Source organism: Liolophura sinensis, chromosome 1, assembly GCF_032854445.1.
Source record: "Liolophura sinensis isolate JHLJ2023 chromosome 1, CUHK_Ljap_v2, whole genome shotgun sequence".
NCBI classification, from domain to species: Eukaryota; Metazoa; Mollusca; class Polyplacophora; order Chitonida; family Chitonidae; genus Liolophura; species Liolophura sinensis.
This window is the reverse complement of record NC_088295.1, coordinates 82,545,929-82,564,842: the sequence shown is the minus strand read 5'-3', so window position 1 is coordinate 82,564,842 and position 18,914 is coordinate 82,545,929. Positions and strand designations below refer to the sequence as shown.

The 18,914-nt window shown below is 40.4% G+C and overlaps 1 protein-coding gene across 1 annotated transcript; it reads left to right on the top strand.

Annotated features, from left to right (window-relative positions):
* The first annotated feature begins 57 nt into the window (after positions 1 to 57).
* On the top strand, positions 58 to 18,881 carry LOC135461642 (immunoglobulin-binding protein 1-like). Its single transcript, XM_064738824.1, has 10 exons — positions 58 to 185; positions 1,861 to 1,973; positions 3,011 to 3,095; positions 3,553 to 3,671; positions 3,862 to 4,000; positions 4,707 to 4,776; positions 5,757 to 5,842; positions 12,609 to 12,745; positions 12,934 to 13,076; positions 18,770 to 18,881. Exons 1-10 carry the CDS (start codon positions 69 to 71, stop codon positions 18,808 to 18,810), a joined length of 1,050 nt encoding a protein of 349 aa, XP_064594894.1. The 5' UTR covers positions 58 to 68; the 3' UTR covers positions 18,811 to 18,881.
* Positions 18,882 to 18,914: the final 33 nt, after the last annotated feature.

Genomic DNA, 18,914 nt, shown 5'->3' with positions numbered 1-18,914 from the left:
TCTCACTTTTCGCTAATGCTAAGAGATGAATGCTCGACATATCCCAAAACTATGAAGAGCACTGAACAATGGCAGAAGGAACACACGAACACGATGTAAATCTCAAAGATATATTTGATGATATTTTTGATTATCACAAATCAATTGAAGACAGCAGTGAACCAACAAACTCAACAGGTGTTCAGGTAAATGTACACTATATCAGTTGTGCAGACACTTCAAATATATAGGCAGTGAATGTCAGATTTTATGCGAAACGTAGTAAGAAATATAGCTAAGTCATACTTAAATAGTTAGCGGTGTAGGTTCAGTCTGGGCGTTGGACAGAGAATTAGAGATTCCTTCGCTCTCACTGTTCGTATTGGCCCGCACAATAACAGGTCGAAGGTTAGAAAAGTTGAAATGCTTATTGGCGGTCACTTGTCTTCCTACATATGCATGCAAATCTTAAGGCCAGACGTGGAAAAGGTTCATCAGAAATTTGCCAAAGTTTGGTGGTTTAGTCGTAGTTCAGTTAGCTTAAACGTGGCCCTCTGGTTGCCTGTACCCATACACTGCCTGTACCATTATGTAAGTGAAAAATTCTTCAGCTTGGCATGATAAACAAAATTCAGTCAACCAATCGGTGAATAATTGATGGTGTTTATGTTCATGGGGACCTCTGCTTTCCTCCATTCATAAAACCAAGGGCTGCTTTGCAAGTGAAAAATTCCTCAGTCTGGCACTAAGCTAATGCTAGGCATTACAGATCCAAATTGAGCATCGTCAAATGTCAGAATGAACGCTTATGACACTTGCGGCTAATTTCATATTGAAAGTCGGGAGTCTATACCCGTGCATACAGAATTACAGAAGATACAGAATTTCATGTGATGCACTTTTAGATACATTTTTTACAGTAATAAGGATGTGTTAAAGTAGAATGGAATTGGACATTTAGAAGAGCTGTCTTACCCAACTTGTCTTCTCCACCCCTTGGTGTGTAAATATGGACAAGAGTATGCCAGAATCAAAAATGGCAAACTATTCTAGGGGTCATATATTTTTATTGCTGTTTTTCTTTATTTTACAGCTACATGCATAAGTATAATGGAGATTATTCTATTTTTGGTGAAAGATGCATGGTCCCGCATTAGTTTTTTCTATTTCAATTAGACCGGCCCGGATAGCACAGTTGGTAGAGCGTCTGTTCGGGGACCGGTAGATCCAGGATCAATCCTTGATCGAGTCACACCTAAGACTTTCAAAGAGGAAGTTGTAACTTCCTCGCTTGGCGTTCAGCATGAAGGGGATAGTGCAACGACTGGTTGACCCGTATCAGTATAATGGCTCGGGCGGGGCGGCTTGCTTGCCTTCGGTAAGTCGTCTCAGTGAGGCAGCACTAAATAAAAGAGCGGTGGAAATCCGTCCTGCAACAAGGAGGCACATTACACGTACATGCACCCTAATGATTCCTTCGTCGTCATATGACTGAAAAATTGTTGAGAACGACGTTAAACCCCAAGCAATCTATTTCAATTATGCCTCTTGTTTTCTGCACAAATCAGTAAGCAGGTATCACTTTACACTACACTTTGACAGTTTACTTTCTAAGGTAAGAGTTGCATAGTTCACTAGCCGTGGAAGTCAGTGTGTTCATAGTGATTCTTTATGCATGAGCTTCTGAGTTTATGGACCATACACTGATGACTCTTCATGTCCCAACAAGGGAAGAAATGGTAGGAGTTAAATCTAGGCACCGAAAGCAGGATTTAACTATTTTACTGTAATGCCTATTTATGCTAGTTGACCAGTGAACTGTTAATCATAGATTGTGTCTGTATTTTGTGGTAAATTAATGTTTAACTTTTACTGTTTCAGTCCAAAGTAAAAAATGCAATAGGTTTGTGTCAGAGGGCTATTTTTATGGTCAACAAACTGCGACTGTTTAGTGACAACGAAGACATTGAAGAAGTATCCACGAATGAAATCAGGTCAAGTGTGACAACTTTGTTACTTTTCCACTTTCATGCAGAAACCTTTTTGCTAGAATCACTATTTCACGAATCACACTAATGTGATATAGTTTTGTGATGTTTTGTCTCTTACAAGTAAACCATTTACATTACCCAAATGAGAGTAGTTGTAACAGACACAGGTCATGAGGGTATCTGTGCCTAGCTCAGTCAGACAGGGCTATTTATACTTCTATGTATGTAGAGCTCTGGATGGCTGCCTAGCTGTTCTTTGTGTACAATTTCACACAACTCAGAACCATCCTTACATCCTCATATATGGCATACACTGATTCCCCATGTCATTCAGCATGTAGACATTTCAAAGTCTGCTTTGGTAAACCATCATGTAACGGTAGGCCACTAGCACAGCGTAATGACCCAGGAGTCTCTCACCAGTGCGGTCACTGTGAGTTCAAGTCCAGCTCATGCTGGCTTCCTCTCCGGCCGTAAGTCTGTCAAAACCTGCGGATGGTCGTGGGTTTCCCCTGGGCTTTGCCCGGTTTCCTCCCACCATAATGCTGGTCGCCATCATATAAGTGAAATATTCTTGAGTACGGCGTAAAACACCAATCAAATAAATAAATAAATTAACAGTAGGCCTAATCCAGAGGTTTAAACTTCGAACAAGTCAAACCAATATCTGCTAGTTGCCGGCAAGGTAGGTGGTGGCATGAAACATTGGCAGACATCAGTGCGAGACAGGATATACATACCAAGTCAATGTAGCATGGCTGGATGAGCTAATCTGTGTTACCTTCTATGTATGCATGCTGTATATGTATCATATGTAACATGTAGGTCCCGAGTGTCAGCTTTTAGGTAAACTGGTACCATAATTGCACAACAGGATATACATATGGATGATATCTTTTGATCTGAATGTAAAATATCAACAACTTGAATATGGAATATGCAAGTAAGCAATAAATCAAACCATGCATGAAAGTACATGTATTATATACTTAACATCTCTAATTACATTTTCATAATTTTGTTCTTTATTTTTCATTTAGGTATATGCTTCTTTCAGCCTATTTAGGATATTTTACTCTGAAAAACACATCAGAAGACAGGATAAATGTAGTCAAGCTAGGGGAGGTGAGTCATTGAATTAGTATATGTGTAAACATTAGTATACCCGTATGCATTTGCTTTATATTAATAAAAACAACTTGGCAACCATTGTTTCCTGTGGCTTGACTCAGACTGCAAGTGTTGAAGCATACATGTATGTTTAGTTTGGTATCCAATGCCAGAACTCTGTAGCTGGTTCAAACAACATGCCATGTGTTTTTCAGTGAGGCAGCACTGTAAAGTATAGTGCTATTGGGGCCATTCCACTACGGTGTATTACCAACTTGACATACTCAGAATCATGAGTATGCTTAGAAATGATGTGTATAAGCAAACAAACAATATTTAAAGAAAACGGTGCCTTTTTTGTTGAAGAAAGTTTAATTTATTACACAATGAATTGCATGATTCTCACAGTTGACATGCTTGTTTTGTTTTGTTTTGTTTTCTCTAACTGTATCCTTTTTCTCATTTCTGACAGCATTATATCAAAGATTTCTTGCACTTGTGCCAGTCTTACTCAGTCTGCCAGAGACTGATTCCTAACCTGGAGGAATCAGAAGATCCAGCACAGGGAGACAACTCTGCAAAACCATCAAGGTAATGGTGCTTCTACAGCATTATTGTTGGAGTAGTCTTACACGATGAATAATAATTTATTCAAGGTAATGGAAAACGTGTATGTATTTCACATTAATTACTTGCCCGAAAATTAAGAGTTGTGTATGAATTGAACTCTGCAACATGCTGTTAGAACATGTTTCCACTGTACTATTTTGTTTTTTCACAGCAGACCACCTGATCTGAATGCAATGAAACGAGAAAGAGAGGAAAAAATTAGGCGGTATAAAGAAAAACAAGCCACAACAACTCGGCTCAAAGAATTAAGTGAAGCTGTAAAACAAAGTCATGTTGATGAAGAAGTAAAGGTATTTGATACAGACATTTGTATTGATAATGTCAGAAATACAATCAAAACTTTTCACAGAAATTTCAGTTTCATCTTTTTATATTGTGAGTTTGCTGTACGTTACTTTTTCGAGTGTCAAGTAGGATTAAGTTTATAAGGGTCTTTCAATTTTATTTGTTAAAGCATAAATTTGGTTTAATACAGAAATCATGGAATATAGTATTAAGTTTGATATGAAAGGTACGTTTTCAGAAGCACATAAATCAAAAAATGTCTTAATGATAAGTTTGATAACAAGACTTAATTTTTTCTGAAAAGGTGATGAGGTGTATGAATCAATCAGACTCAAACGAAATGTGTGACTTTTTAACTACCAAGGAAACAATTTACAGAAACACAATGTTCTCATCTGTCACATTCTATGAAGGTGATTGTAATGATATATTTCTTAGTGGAACCTTTCAATTGTGTAATACAGAAAAATGTGTTAGGTGATGGAATAGGATATAAATATGCATTCAATTAGAGTTCAGCATTTTTAAATAATTACAATGAGGAGATCTGGTCTGCCAGCAACCTGCAGATGGTTGTCGGTTTCCCCCTGGCTCTGACCAGTTTCCTCCCACCATAATGCTGGCCGCTGTCGTATAAGTGAAATATTCTTGAGAATGACATAAAACACCAATCAAATAAGTAAAATGAGGAGTTCTGTTATTTTGTTTCAGAGGGAGTATTACATGACACTGTTGACGCAATGGGTACATACAAGTGTTGAGGAACTGACCAGTATTAAAGGTCAGTGAGGTAGTGGAAAGAGTCACAATACACGTGTACCATGTACCGACAAGTACCATTGTTTTTGTGCTTGTCCATGTTGATATATACAAGGTCAGGTCATACTGAAGGCTTTAAACATGACACCCCACTTGACACTGAAACTTTAGAGCTAGGAAACAGGACTGGTTGGCCAGGTGTCAGTATAATGTTTCTGGTTGGGGTGTCATGTCTTGTGTATTCACCATAATACTTCAGTGGCAGCAGCACTTCGGCAGAATGGACTCGCCCTGCCACCATAAGACGCATATACATATAGTATATGTACACAGGCCTAATGAGTCTTCGTTGTTGTTGAGTACAGCGTAAAACCCAAAGTATACACACATATCTACGTTGATGTATAAAATATAATATATGTGATATAATAATATAATGTTTTCTGACTTATTCCCCTTGATTTGAGTCAATATGGTGTTAACACATGAACTGTACATGTATCTGTTGATTTAACATCGAAAGACAATGACAATAATTTTGTCTGCACAGCATTTACAATAAATGTCTTCCCAGCATTTACAATAAATGATAAACAAACTATTTAAGTAGCAGTGCATTGTACTCTAAAATTAAAGAACTCCCTTAGCTTTTGCCCACATAATGGAGACATTTACAGCGTTCACCTGCTTATTTTGCATGGTAGAATACATCATATGATATCTCCTCTGTTAAAAACTGAAGTCAACAAACTCGTACATGTATGTCTACCTATATGTTCATGTTGTTGCATGAACATTATCCTTGCTTATTCTTAAATGTCCGGAAAATTAAAAAAACTATTTGGACCACTTCCTTTTACAATTGGGTGGAGTCATATTCATGTAAAAAAGTGGTGGGTACTTGTTTGATATGTATTTATTAATTTATTTGGTTGTTTTGTGACACTTTATTCAGTAATGTTTTATAACTTTACATATCCTTCTTCTCTGTATTTAATGCAGATGAATTGCCTATTCTGGAGCATATGGCCAAGTTAAAAATTGGTGAGGCTTCTGCGAAAAAAGAAGTGGACAAACCCCTCAAACAGGTACATGAGCATGTAGATGCACTTACACATTCAGTATACATCAATCAGAGAAGTGGACAAACCCCCCATACAGGTACATTAACATGTAGATTCACTTACACATTCAGTATACATCAATCAGAGAAGTGGACAAACCCCCCATTCAGGTACATGAGCATGTAGATTCACTTACACATTTGCTATACATCAATCAGAGAAGTGGACAAACCCCCCATACAGGTACATTAGCATGTAGATTCACTTCCACATTCACTATACATCAATCAGAGAAGTGGACAAACCCCCCATACAGGTACATTAGCATGTAGATTCACTTCCACATTCACTATACATCAATCAGAGAAGTGGACAAACCCCCCATACAGGTACATTAGCATGTAGATTCACTTCCACATTCACTATACATCATTCAGAGAAGTGGACAAGCCCCTCATACTGGTACATTAGCATGTAGATTTACTTACACATTCAGTATACATCAATCAGAGAAGTGGACAAACCCCCCCATACAGGTACATGAGCATGTAGATTCACTTACACATTCACTATACATCAATCGAAGAAGTGGACAAACCCCTCATACAGGTACATTAGCATGTAGATTCACTTCCACATTCACTATACATCAATCAGAGAAGTGGACAAACCCCCCACACAGGTACATTAACATGTAGATTCACTTCCACATTCACTATACATCAATCAGAGAAGTGGACAAACCCCTCATACAGAGAAGTGGACAAACCCCTCATACAGGTACATTAGCATGTAGATTCACTTCCACATTCACTATGCTTAAATCAGAGTAAATTAGAGAAGTGGACAATTCCCCCCCCCCCCTCCCCCACCGTACAGGTACATGAGCATGTAGATTCTTACACTTTCACTATACATCAATTAAAGAAGTGGACAAACCCCCCATACTGGTACATTAGCATGTAGATTCACTTCCACATTCACTATGCTTAAATCAGAGTAAATTAGAGAAGTGGACAATTCCCCCCCCCCCCTCCCCCACCGTACAGGTACATGAGCATGTAGATTCTTACACTTTCACTATACATCAATCAGAGAAGTGGACAAACCCCCCAACCCCCATACGGGTACATTAGCATGTAGACTCACTTACACATTCAGTACACATCAATGAAAGAAGTGGACAAACCCCCCATACTGGTACATTAGCATGTAGATTCACTTACACATTCACTATGCTTAAATCAGAGTAAATTAGAGAAGTGGACAATTCCCCCCCACCGTACAGGTACATTAGCATGTTAATTCTCTTAACACATTCATTATACATCAATCAGAGAAGTGGACAAACCCCCACACAGGTACATCAGCTTGTAGACTCACTTACACATTCACTATACATCATTCAGAGAAGTGGACAAACCCCCCATACAGGTACATGAGCATGTAGATACACTTCCACATTCACTATACATCAATCAAAGAAGTGGACAAACCCCTCATACAGATACATTAGCATGTAGACTCACTTACACATTCATTAAACATCATTCAGAGAAGTGGACAAACCCCCCATACAGGTATATGAGCATGTAGATTCACTTCCACATTCACTATACATCAATCAAAGAAGTGGACAAACCCCCCACACAGGTACATTAGCATGTAGATTCACTTACACATTCACTATGCATAAATCAGAGTAAATTAGAGAAGTGGACAATTCACGCCCCCCCCTCCCCACCCCGCTTCGTACAGGTACATGAGCATGTAGATTCTTACACATTCACTATACATAAATCAGAGAAGTGGACAAACCCCCCATACGGGTACATTAGCATGTAGATTCACTTACACATTCACTATACATGAATTAAAGAAGTGGACAAACCCCCCATACAGGTACATTAGCATGTAGATTCACTTACACATTCACTATACATGAATCAAAGAAGTGGACAAACCCCTCGTACAGGTACATTAGCATGTAGATTCACTTACACATTCACTATACATCAATTAAAGAAGAGGACAAACCCCCCATACAGGTACATTAGCATGTAGATTCACTGACACATTCACTATACATCAATCAGAGAAGTGGACAAACCCCTCATACATGTACATTAGCATGTAGATTCACTTACACATTCAGTATACATCATTCAGAGAAGTGGACAAACCCCTCATACAGGTACATTAGCATGTAGATTCACATTCACTATACATCAATCAGAGAAGTGGACAAACCCCTCATACAGGTACATTAACATGTAGATTCACTTACACATTCACTATACATCAATCAGAGAAGTGGACAAACCCCTCATACAGAGAAGTGGACAAACCCCTCATACAGGTACATTAGCATGTAGATTCACTTCCACATTCACTATACATCAATCAGAGAAGTGGACAAACCCCCCACACAGGTACATTAGCATGTAGACTTACTTACACATTCAGTATACATCAATCAGAGAAGTGGACAAATCCCTCATTCAGAGAAGTGGACAAACCCCTCATACAGGTACATTAGCATGTAGATACACTTCCACATTCACTATACATAAATCAGAGAAGTGGACAAACCCCTCATACAGGTACATTAGCATGTAGACTCACTTACACATTCACTATACATCATTCAGAGAAGTGGACAAACCCCCCACACAGGTACATTAGCATGTAGACTCACTTCCACATTCACTATACATCAATCAAAGAAGTGGACAAACCCCCCACACAGGTACATTAGCATGTAGATTCACTTACACATTCACTATGCATAAATCAGAGTAAATTAGAGAAGTGGACAATTCACGCCCCCCTTCCCCGCCCCCCTTCCCCGCCCCCCTTCCCCGCCCCCCTTCGTACAGGTACATGAGCATGTAGATTCTTACACATTCACTATACATAAATCAGAGAAGTGGACAAACCCCCCATACGGGTACATTAGCATGTAGATTCACTTACACATTCACTATACATGAATCAAAGGAGTGGACAAACCCCTCGTACAGGTACATTAGCATGTAGATTCACTTACACATTCACTATACATCAATTAAAGAAGTGGACAAACCCCCCATACAGGTACATTAGCATGTAGATTCACTTACACATTCACTATACATGAATCAAAGAAGTGGACAAACCCCTCGTACAGGTACATTAGCATGTAGATTCACTTACACATTCACTATACATCAATTAAAGAAGTGGACAAACCCCCCATACAGGTACATTAGCATGTAGATTCACTTACACATTCACTATACATCAATCAGAGAAGTGGACAAACCCCTCATACATGTACATTAGCATGTAGATTCACTTACACATTCTGTATACATCATTCAGAGAAGTGGACAAACCCCTCATACAGGTACATTAGCATGTAGATTCACATTCACTATACATCAATCAGAGAAGTGGACAAACCCCTCATACAGGTACATTAACATGTAGATTCACTTACACATTCACTATACATCAATCAGAGAAGTGGACAAACCCCTCATACAGAGAAGTGGACAAACCCCTCATACAGGTACATTAGCATGTAGATTCACTTCCACATTCACTATACATCAATCAGAGAAGTGGACAAACCCCCCACACAGGTACATTAGCATGTAGACTCACTTACACATTCAGTATACATCAATCAGAGAAGTGGACAAATCCCTCATTCAGAGAAGTGGACAAACCCCTCATACAGGTACATTAGCATGTAGATACACTTCCACATTCACTATACATAAATCAGAGAAGTGGACAAACCCCTCATACAGGTACATTAGCATGTAGACTCACTTACACATTCACTATACATCATTCAGAGAAGTGGACAAACCCCCCACACAGGTACATTAGCATGTAGACTCACTTACACATTCCGTATACATCAATCAGAGAAGTGGACAATCCCCCCATAGAGGTACATGAGCATGTAGACTCACTTACACATTCATTATACATCAATCAGAGAAGTGGGCAAACCCACCATACAGGTACATTAGCATGTAGATTCACTTACACATTCACTATACATAAATCAGAGAAGGGGACAAACCCCTCATACAGGTACATTAGCATGTAGATACACTTCCACATTCACTATACATCAATCAGAGAAGTGGACAAACCCCTCATACAGGTACATTAGCATGTAGACTCACTTACACATTCATTATACATCAATCAGAGAAGTGGACAAACCCCCCATACAGGTATATGAGCATGTAGATTCAGTTACGCATTCACTATACATCATTCAGAGAAGTGGACAAACCTCTCATACAGGTACATTAGCATGTAGATTCACTTACACATTCAGTATACATCATTCAGAGAAGTGGACAAACCCCTCATACAGGTACATTAGCATGTAGACTCACTTACACATTCAGTATACATCAATCTGAGATGTGGACAATCCCCCCATAGAGGTACATGAGCTTGTAGATTCACTTCCACATTCACTATACATCAATCAAAGAAGTGGACAAACCCCCCAAACAAGTACTTGAGCATGTAGATACACTGATCAAAGACAGAAACACACACACACTAGGTAAACACTGATCAAAGACAGAAACACACACACTTGGTAAACACTGATCAACAGAACAAACCTGCACATTCAGTTAAAAATTATGAAAGGTGGAAACTCACACTACGTAACAGCTGATCAAGACAGAAACCAACACACTTGGTAAACACTGACCAACGGAAAAGACCTACACACTCAATAAACTCTGATCAAAGAAAGAAACCTGCCCACTGAGTTAACACTAATGAAAGAAAGAAAACTATATGCTCAATAAACACATTAATTAACTGAAGAAAGCTACATATTAATCAAACATCAATCAAAAGAATGAAGACACTCAGTAAGCACCAAATAAACGAAGAAGAAACCTACTCACCAATCAAAGAAATGTACACATTCAATTAACACCAAACAATGAAACCTACACTCTCCGTACTCATCAATCCAAGAAACAGTCATGACAGTCAGCACCAATATAGCAAAGAAGACAAACACTCAGTACACACCAGTATAACAAACAAACTTACACACCAGTATAACAAATAGACCTACTCACTCAGTACACTCCAGTGTAACAAATAGACCTACACACTCAGTACAGACCAGTATAACAAATAGACCTACACAGTCAGTACACACCAGTATAACAAATAGACCCACACACTCAGTACACATCAGTGTAACAAATAGACATTCACACCAGTGTAACAAATAAACCTACACAATCAGTACACACCAGTGTAACAAATGGGCCTGGACTCAGTACACACCAGTATAACAAACAGACCTACTCACTCAGCACACACAAGTGTAACAAATAGACCTACACTCTCAGTACACATCAGTATAACAAATAGACCCACACACTCAGTACACATCAGTGTAACAAATAGACGTTCACACTCAGTACACACCAGTGTAACAAAATAATCTACACAATCAGTACACACCAGGATAACAAATGGGCCTACACTCAGTACACACCAGTGTAACAAATAGGCCTACATACTCAGCACACACCAGCGTAACAAATAGACCTACACCATCAGTACACATCAGTGTAACAAATAGACCTACACACACCAGTATAGCAAATATACTTATACATGCAGTATACACCTGTATAACAAATAGACCTAGACACTTATTACACACCAGTGTAGCAAATAGGCCATCAGTACACATCAGTGTAACAAATAGACCTACACACACCAGTATAGCAAATATACTTATACATGCAGTATACACCTGTATAACAAATAGACCTACACACTTATTACACACCAGTGTAGCAAATAGGCTCAGTACACACCAGCCTAACATATAAACCTAGACACTCAATACACACCCATGTAACAAATAGACCTACACACTCAGTACACCCCAGTGTAACAAATAGACCTACGTACTCAGTACACCCCAGTGTAACAAATGGACCTACACACTCAGTACCACCAGTGTGACAAATAGACCTACACACCAGTGTAACAAATAAACCTACACATTCAGCACACACCAGTATAACAAATAAACCTACATGCTCAGTACAGACCAGTATAACAAATAGACCTACACAGTCAGTACACACCAGTATAACAAATAGACCCACACACTCAGTACACACAAGTGTAACAAATAAAACGAAACATTCAGTACGCACCAGTGTATCAAATAAATCTATGCACTCAGTACACACCAGTGTAACAAATAAACCTACACTCTCAGTACACACCAGTGTAACAAATAAACCTACACACTCCGTAAACACTAGTGCAACAAATAAAACTAAACATTCAGTACACACCAGTGCATCAAATAAATCTATGCACTCAGTACACACCAGTGTAACAAATAAACCTACACACTCCATAAACACAAGTGTAACAAATAAACCTACACACTCAGTACACAACAATGTAACAAATAAACCTACACATTCAGTACACACCAGTTTAGCAAATAGACCTACACACTCAGTACACACCAGTGTAACAAATAGACCTACACACTCAGTACATATAAATCATAAAACGGAATTAGCACACAGGTGAATGTTTACAAGTCTTCAAATGAAGCCGATATTCATACACTGTTTTCATTTTGCCCCATTTTTGTTAAGTAATAGTTATTAGTTCAGTAAATACATGTAGTCTTAAATAAATCCGAAAAAAGTAATCTGTTATGGTGATGAAAACGTTCTGTAGTGTGGAATAAAATCTGTTTGCTTTACAGCCTTTCCGACCGTTCATTCTAACCAAGAACAATATGCAGAAGGAGGTGTTTGGGTTAGGTTACCCTGCTGTGCCCACCATGACCATTGAAGAGTTCTATCAGAAGAAAGTAGACGATGGCACTTTCCAGTTACATAGGTATGAATGCTTATATACATATTTCTCTTTGATGATATACTTTGCAGCATATTATTTTATACTGAAATTGAGCATTTGAAACATAAAGGTATTACACGAAACATCACAGTAATGTTGAATAAATTGATGTAGGTAGAATTTGTCAAATTTGCATAGTGTGACCTTGACCATTGTTTTGTTCACAATAGTGAAAGTTTACAAGACTGGGCGATGAACCCAGAGAAAACAGCAGCTGCTGTGGAAGAGGAAGAGGTGGAGAAGGAAGAGAAGATAGAACGTGATGATCCTGTGACGATCATCAGAGAGCGGAACTGGGATGAGTGGAAGGATGGTAAGTTTGTCTGAATGTGATGATCCAGTGATGATCACAAGAGAGCAGAACTGGGATGAGTGGATGGATGGTAAGCCTGTCTGAATGTGACGATTCAGTGATGATCACATGAGAACAGAACTGGGATGAGTGGAAGGATGGTAAATCTGTCTGAATGTGATGATCCAGTGATGATCACAAGAGAGCAGAACTGGGATGAGTGGAAGGATGGTAAGTCTGTCTGAATGTGACGATTCAGTGATGCTCACATGAGAACAGAACTGGGATGAGTGGAAGGATGGTAAATCTGTCTGGAATGTGATGATTCAGTGATGATCACAAGAGAGCAGAACTGGGATGAGTGGAAGGATGGTAGGTCTGTCTGAATGTGACGATTCAGTGATGCTCACCTGAGAACAGAACTGGGATGAGTGGAAGGATGGTAAATCTGTGTGAATGTGACGATTCAGTGATGCTCACATGAGAACAGAACTGGGATGAGTGGAAGGATGGTAAGTCTGTCTGAATGTGATGATCCAGTGATGATCACAGGAAAGCGGAACTGGGATGAGTGGATGGATGGTAAGCCTGTCTGAATGTGACGATTCAGTGATGATCACATGAGAACAGAACTGCTATGAGTAGAAGGATGGTAAATCTGTCTGAATGTGGTGATCCAGTGATGATCACAAGAGAGCAGAACTGGGATGAGTGGAAGGATGGTAAGTCTGTCTGAATGTGACGATTCAGTGATGATCACAAGAGAGCAGAACTGGGATGAGTGGATGGATGGTAAATCTGTCTGAATGTGATGATTCAGTGATGATCACAGGAGAGCAGAACTGGGATGAGTGGATGGATGGTAAGCCTGTCTGAATGTGACGATTCAGTGATGCTCACATGAGAACAGAACTGGGATGAGTGGAAGGATGGTAAATCTGTCTGTATGTGATGATTCAGTGATGATCACAGGAGAGCAGAACTGGGATGAGTGGATGGATGGTAAGCCTGTCTGAATGTAATGATTCAGTGATGCTCACATGAGAACAGAACTGGGATGAGTGGAAGGATGGTAAATCTGTCTGAATGTGATGATCCAGTGATGATGACAAGAGAGCAGAACTGGGATGAGTGGAAGGATGGTAAATCTGTCTGAATGTAATGATCCAGTGATGATCACAAGAGAGCAGAACTGGGATGAGTGGATGGATGGTAAATCTGTCTGAATGTGATGATTCAGTGATGATCACAGGAGAGCAGAACTGGGATGAGTGGATGGATGGTAAGCCTGTCTGAATGTGATGATTGAGTGATGATCACAAGAGAGCAGAACTGGGATGAGTGGATGGATGGTAAGTCTGTCTAAATGTGATGATTCAGTGATGCTTACATGAGAACAGAACTGGGATGAGTGGATGGATGGTAAGTCTGTCTGAATGTGATGATCCAGTGATGATCACAAGAGAGCAGAACTGGGATGAGTGGATGGATGGTAAGTCTGTCTAAATGTGATGATTCAGTGATGATCACAAGAGAGCAGAACTGGGATGAGTGGAAGGATGGTAAATCTGTCTGAATGTGATGATTCAGTGATGATCACAGGAGAGCAGAACTGGGATGAGTGGATGGATGGTAAATCTGTCTGAATGTGATGATTCAGTGATGATCACAGGAGAGCAGAACTGGGATGAGTGGAAGGAAGGTAAGCCTGTCTGAATGTGACGATTCAGTGATGCTCACATGAGAACAGAACTGGGATGAGTGGAAGGATGGTAAATCTGTCTGTATGTGATGATTCAGTGATGATCACAGGAGAGCAGAACTGGGATGAGTGGATGGATGGTAAGCCTGTCTGAATGTAATGATTCAGTGATGCTCACATGAGAACAGAACTGCTATGAGTAGAAGGATGGTAAATCTGTCTGAATGTGGTGATCCAGTGATGATCACAAGAGAGCAGAACTGGGATGAGTGGAAGGATGGTAAGTCTGTCTGAATGTGACGATTCAGTGATGATCACAAGAGAGCAGAACTGGGATGAGTGGATGGATGGTAAATCTGTCTGAATGTGATGATTCAGTGATGATCACAGGAGAGCAGAACTGGGATGAGTGGATGGATGGTAAGCCTGTCTGAATGTGACGATTCAGTGATGCTCACATGAGAACAGAACTGGGATGAGTGGAAGGATGGTAAATCTGTCTGTATGTGATGATTCAGTGATGATCACAGGAGAGCAGAACTGGGATGAGTGGATGGATGGTAAGCCTGTCTGAATGTAATGATTCAGTGATGCTCACATGAGAACAGAACTGGGATGAGTGGAAGGATGGTAAATCTGTCTGAATGTGATGATCCAGTGATGATGACAAGAGAGCAGAACTGGGATGAGTGGAAGGATGGTAAATCTGTCTGAATGTAATGATCCAGTGATGATCACAAGAGAGCAGAACTGGGATGAGTGGATGGATGGTAAATCTGTCTGAATGTGATGATTCAGTGATGATCACAGGAGAGCAGAACTGGGATGAGTGGATGGATGGTAAGCCTGTCTGAATGTGATGATTGAGTGATGATCACAGGAGAGCAGAACTGGGATGAGTGGATGGATGGTAAGTCTGTCTAAATGTGATGATTCAGTGATGCTTACATGAGAACAGAACTGGGATGAGTGGATGGATGGTAAGTCTGTCTGAATGTGATGATCCAGTGATGATCACAAGAGAGCAGAACTGGGATGAGTGGATGGATGGTAAGTCTGTCTAAATGTGATGATTCAGTGATGATCACAAGAGAGCAGAACTGGGATGAGTGGAAGGATGGTAAATCTGTCTGAATGTGATGATTCAGTGATGATCACAGGAGAGCAGAACTGGGATGAGTGGATGGATGGTAAATCTGTCTGAATGTGATGATTCAGTGATGATCACAGGAGAGCAGAACTGGGATGAGTGGAAGGAAGGTAAGCCTGTCTGAATGTGACGATTCAGTGATGCTCACATGAGAACAGAACTGGGATGAGTGGAAGGATGGTAAATCTGTCTGTATGTGATGATTCAGTGATGATCACAGGAGAGCAGAACTGGGATGAGTGGATGGATGGTAAGCCTGTCTGAATGTAATGATTCAGTGATGCTCACATGAGAACAGAACTGGGATGAGTGGAAGGATGGTAAATCTGTCTGAATGTGATGATCCAGTGATGATGACAAGAGAGCAGAACTGGGATGAGTGGAAGGATGGTAAGTCTGTCTGAATGTAATGATCCAGTGATGATCACAGGAGAGCAGAACTGGGATGAGTGGATGGATGGTAAATCTGTCTGAATGTAATGATTCAGTGATGATCACAGGAGAGCAGAACTGGGATGAGTGGATGGATGGTAAGCCTGTCTGAATGTGATGATTGAGTGATGATCACAGGAGAGCAGAACTGGGATGAGTGGATGGATGGTAAGTCTGTCTAAATGTGATGATTCAGTGATGCTTACATGAGAACAGAACTGGGATGAGTGGATGGATGGTAAGTCTGTCTGAATGTGATGATCCAGTGATGATCACAAGAGAGCAGAACTGGGATGAGTGGATGGATGGTAAGTCTGTCTAAATGTGATGATTCAGTGATGATCACAAGAGAGCAGAACTGGGATGAGTGGAAGGATGGTAAATCTGTCTGAATGTGATGATTCAGTGATGATCACAGGAGAGCAGAACTGGGATGAGTGGATGGATGGTAAGCCTTTCTGAATGTGATGATTCAGTGATGATCACAAGAGAGCAGAACTGGGATGAGTGGATGGATGGCAAGTCTGTGTGAATGTAATGATTCAGTGATGATCACAAGAGAGCAGAACTGGGATGAGTGGATGGATGGTAAGTCTGTCTGAATGTGATGATCCAGTGATGATCACAAGAGAGCAGAACTGGGATGAGTGGATGGATGATAAGTCTGTCTGGAATGTGATGATCCAGTGATGATCACAAGAGAGCAGAACTGGGATGAGTGGATGGATGGCAAGTCTGTCTGAATGTGATGATCCAGTGATGATCACAAGAGAGCAGAACTGGGATGAGTGGATGGATGATAAGTCTGTCTGGAATGTGATGATCCAGTGATGATCACAAGGGAGCAGAACTGGGATGAGTGGATGGATGGTAAGTCTGTCTGAATGTAATGATTCAGTGATGATCACAGGAGAGCAGAACTGGGATGAGTGGATGGATGGTAAGCCTATCTGAATGTGGTGATTCAGTGATGATCACAAGAGAGCAGAACTGGGATGAGTGGAAGGATGGTAAGTCTGTGTGAATGTAATGATTCAGTGATGATCACAAGAGAGCAGAACTGGGATGAGTGGATGGATGGCAAGTCTGTCTGAATGTAATGATTCAGTGATGATCACAGGAGAGCAGAACTGGGATGAGTGGATGGATGGTAAGCCTATCTGAATGTGGTGATTCAGTGATGATCACAAGAGAGCAGAACTGGGATGAGTGGATGGATGGCAAGTCTGTGTGAATGTAATGATTCAGTGATGATCACAAGAGAGCAGAACTGGGATGAGTGGATGGATGGTAAGTCTGTCTGGAATGTGATGATCCGGTGATGATCACAAGAGAGCAGAACTGGGATGAGTGGATGGATGGTAAGTCTGTCTGAATGTAATGATTCAGTGATGATCACAGGAGAGCAGAACTGGGATGAGTGGATGGATGGTAAGCCTGTCTGAATGTGGTGATTCAGTGATGATCACAAGAGAGCAGAACTGGGATGAGTGGATGGATGGCAAGTCTGTGTGAATGTAATGATTCAGTGATGATCACAAGAGAGCAGAACTGGGATGAGTGGATGGATGGCAAGTCTGTGTGAATGTAATGATTCAGTGATGCTCACAAGAGAGCAGAACTGGGATGAGTGGATGGATGGTAAGTCTGTGTGAATGTAATGATTCAGTGATGATCACATGAGAACAGAACTGGGATGAGTGGATGGACGATAAGTCTGTCTGGAATGTGATGATTCAGTGATGATCACAAGAGAGCAGAACTGGGATGAGTGGAAGGATGGTAAGTCTGTCTGGAATGTGATGATTCAGTGATGATCACAAGTGAGCAGAACTGGGATGAGTGGATGGATGGTAAGCCTGTCTGAATGTGATGACCCAGTGATGATCACAAGAGAGCAGACAGAGATGAGTGGATGGATGGCAAGTCTGTGTGAATGTTATAGTTCGGTTATGATCACATGAGAACAGACTGGGAGGAGTGGATGGATGGTAAGTCTGTATGAATATGATCATTCAGTGACAGTCACAAGAGAGCAGACTGGGAGGAGTGGAAGAATGGTAAGTCTGTTTGAATGTGGTGATCCAGTGATGATCAGCAGAGAGCAGAACTTGGATCATGGGGGATGAGTGGATAGTTAGAAAGTCTCTCTGAATGTGATAATTCAGTTGATGATCACTTGAGAGCAGAACTGAGATGAGTGAAGGAATGGTAAAATCTGTCTGAATGTGATGATCTGATGACTATCATTATGGAGCAGAACTGGGATGAGTGGGAATAGGTAAATAAGAGTTTGATGAAATACGATGTTTCTCTGTTCATATTGATGTTGTACAATAGGGCAGCGCTTACAGACTCTTTTCATGTTTTGAATAATTTAATGATTTTAAGGCATATTTTCTTATGATCTTTTGTTTTTGATGTTTACAGATCACAGACGAGGTTGGGGAAATCGTCAGAACATGGGTTAGGAGTGGAACTTCTACAGACCTGTGCACACTATATTTATCAATCGACCAGGCTATTTATTGGACAGCTTCTTAGGAGAATGCTGTTTTCTGTATGGGACCGCCGG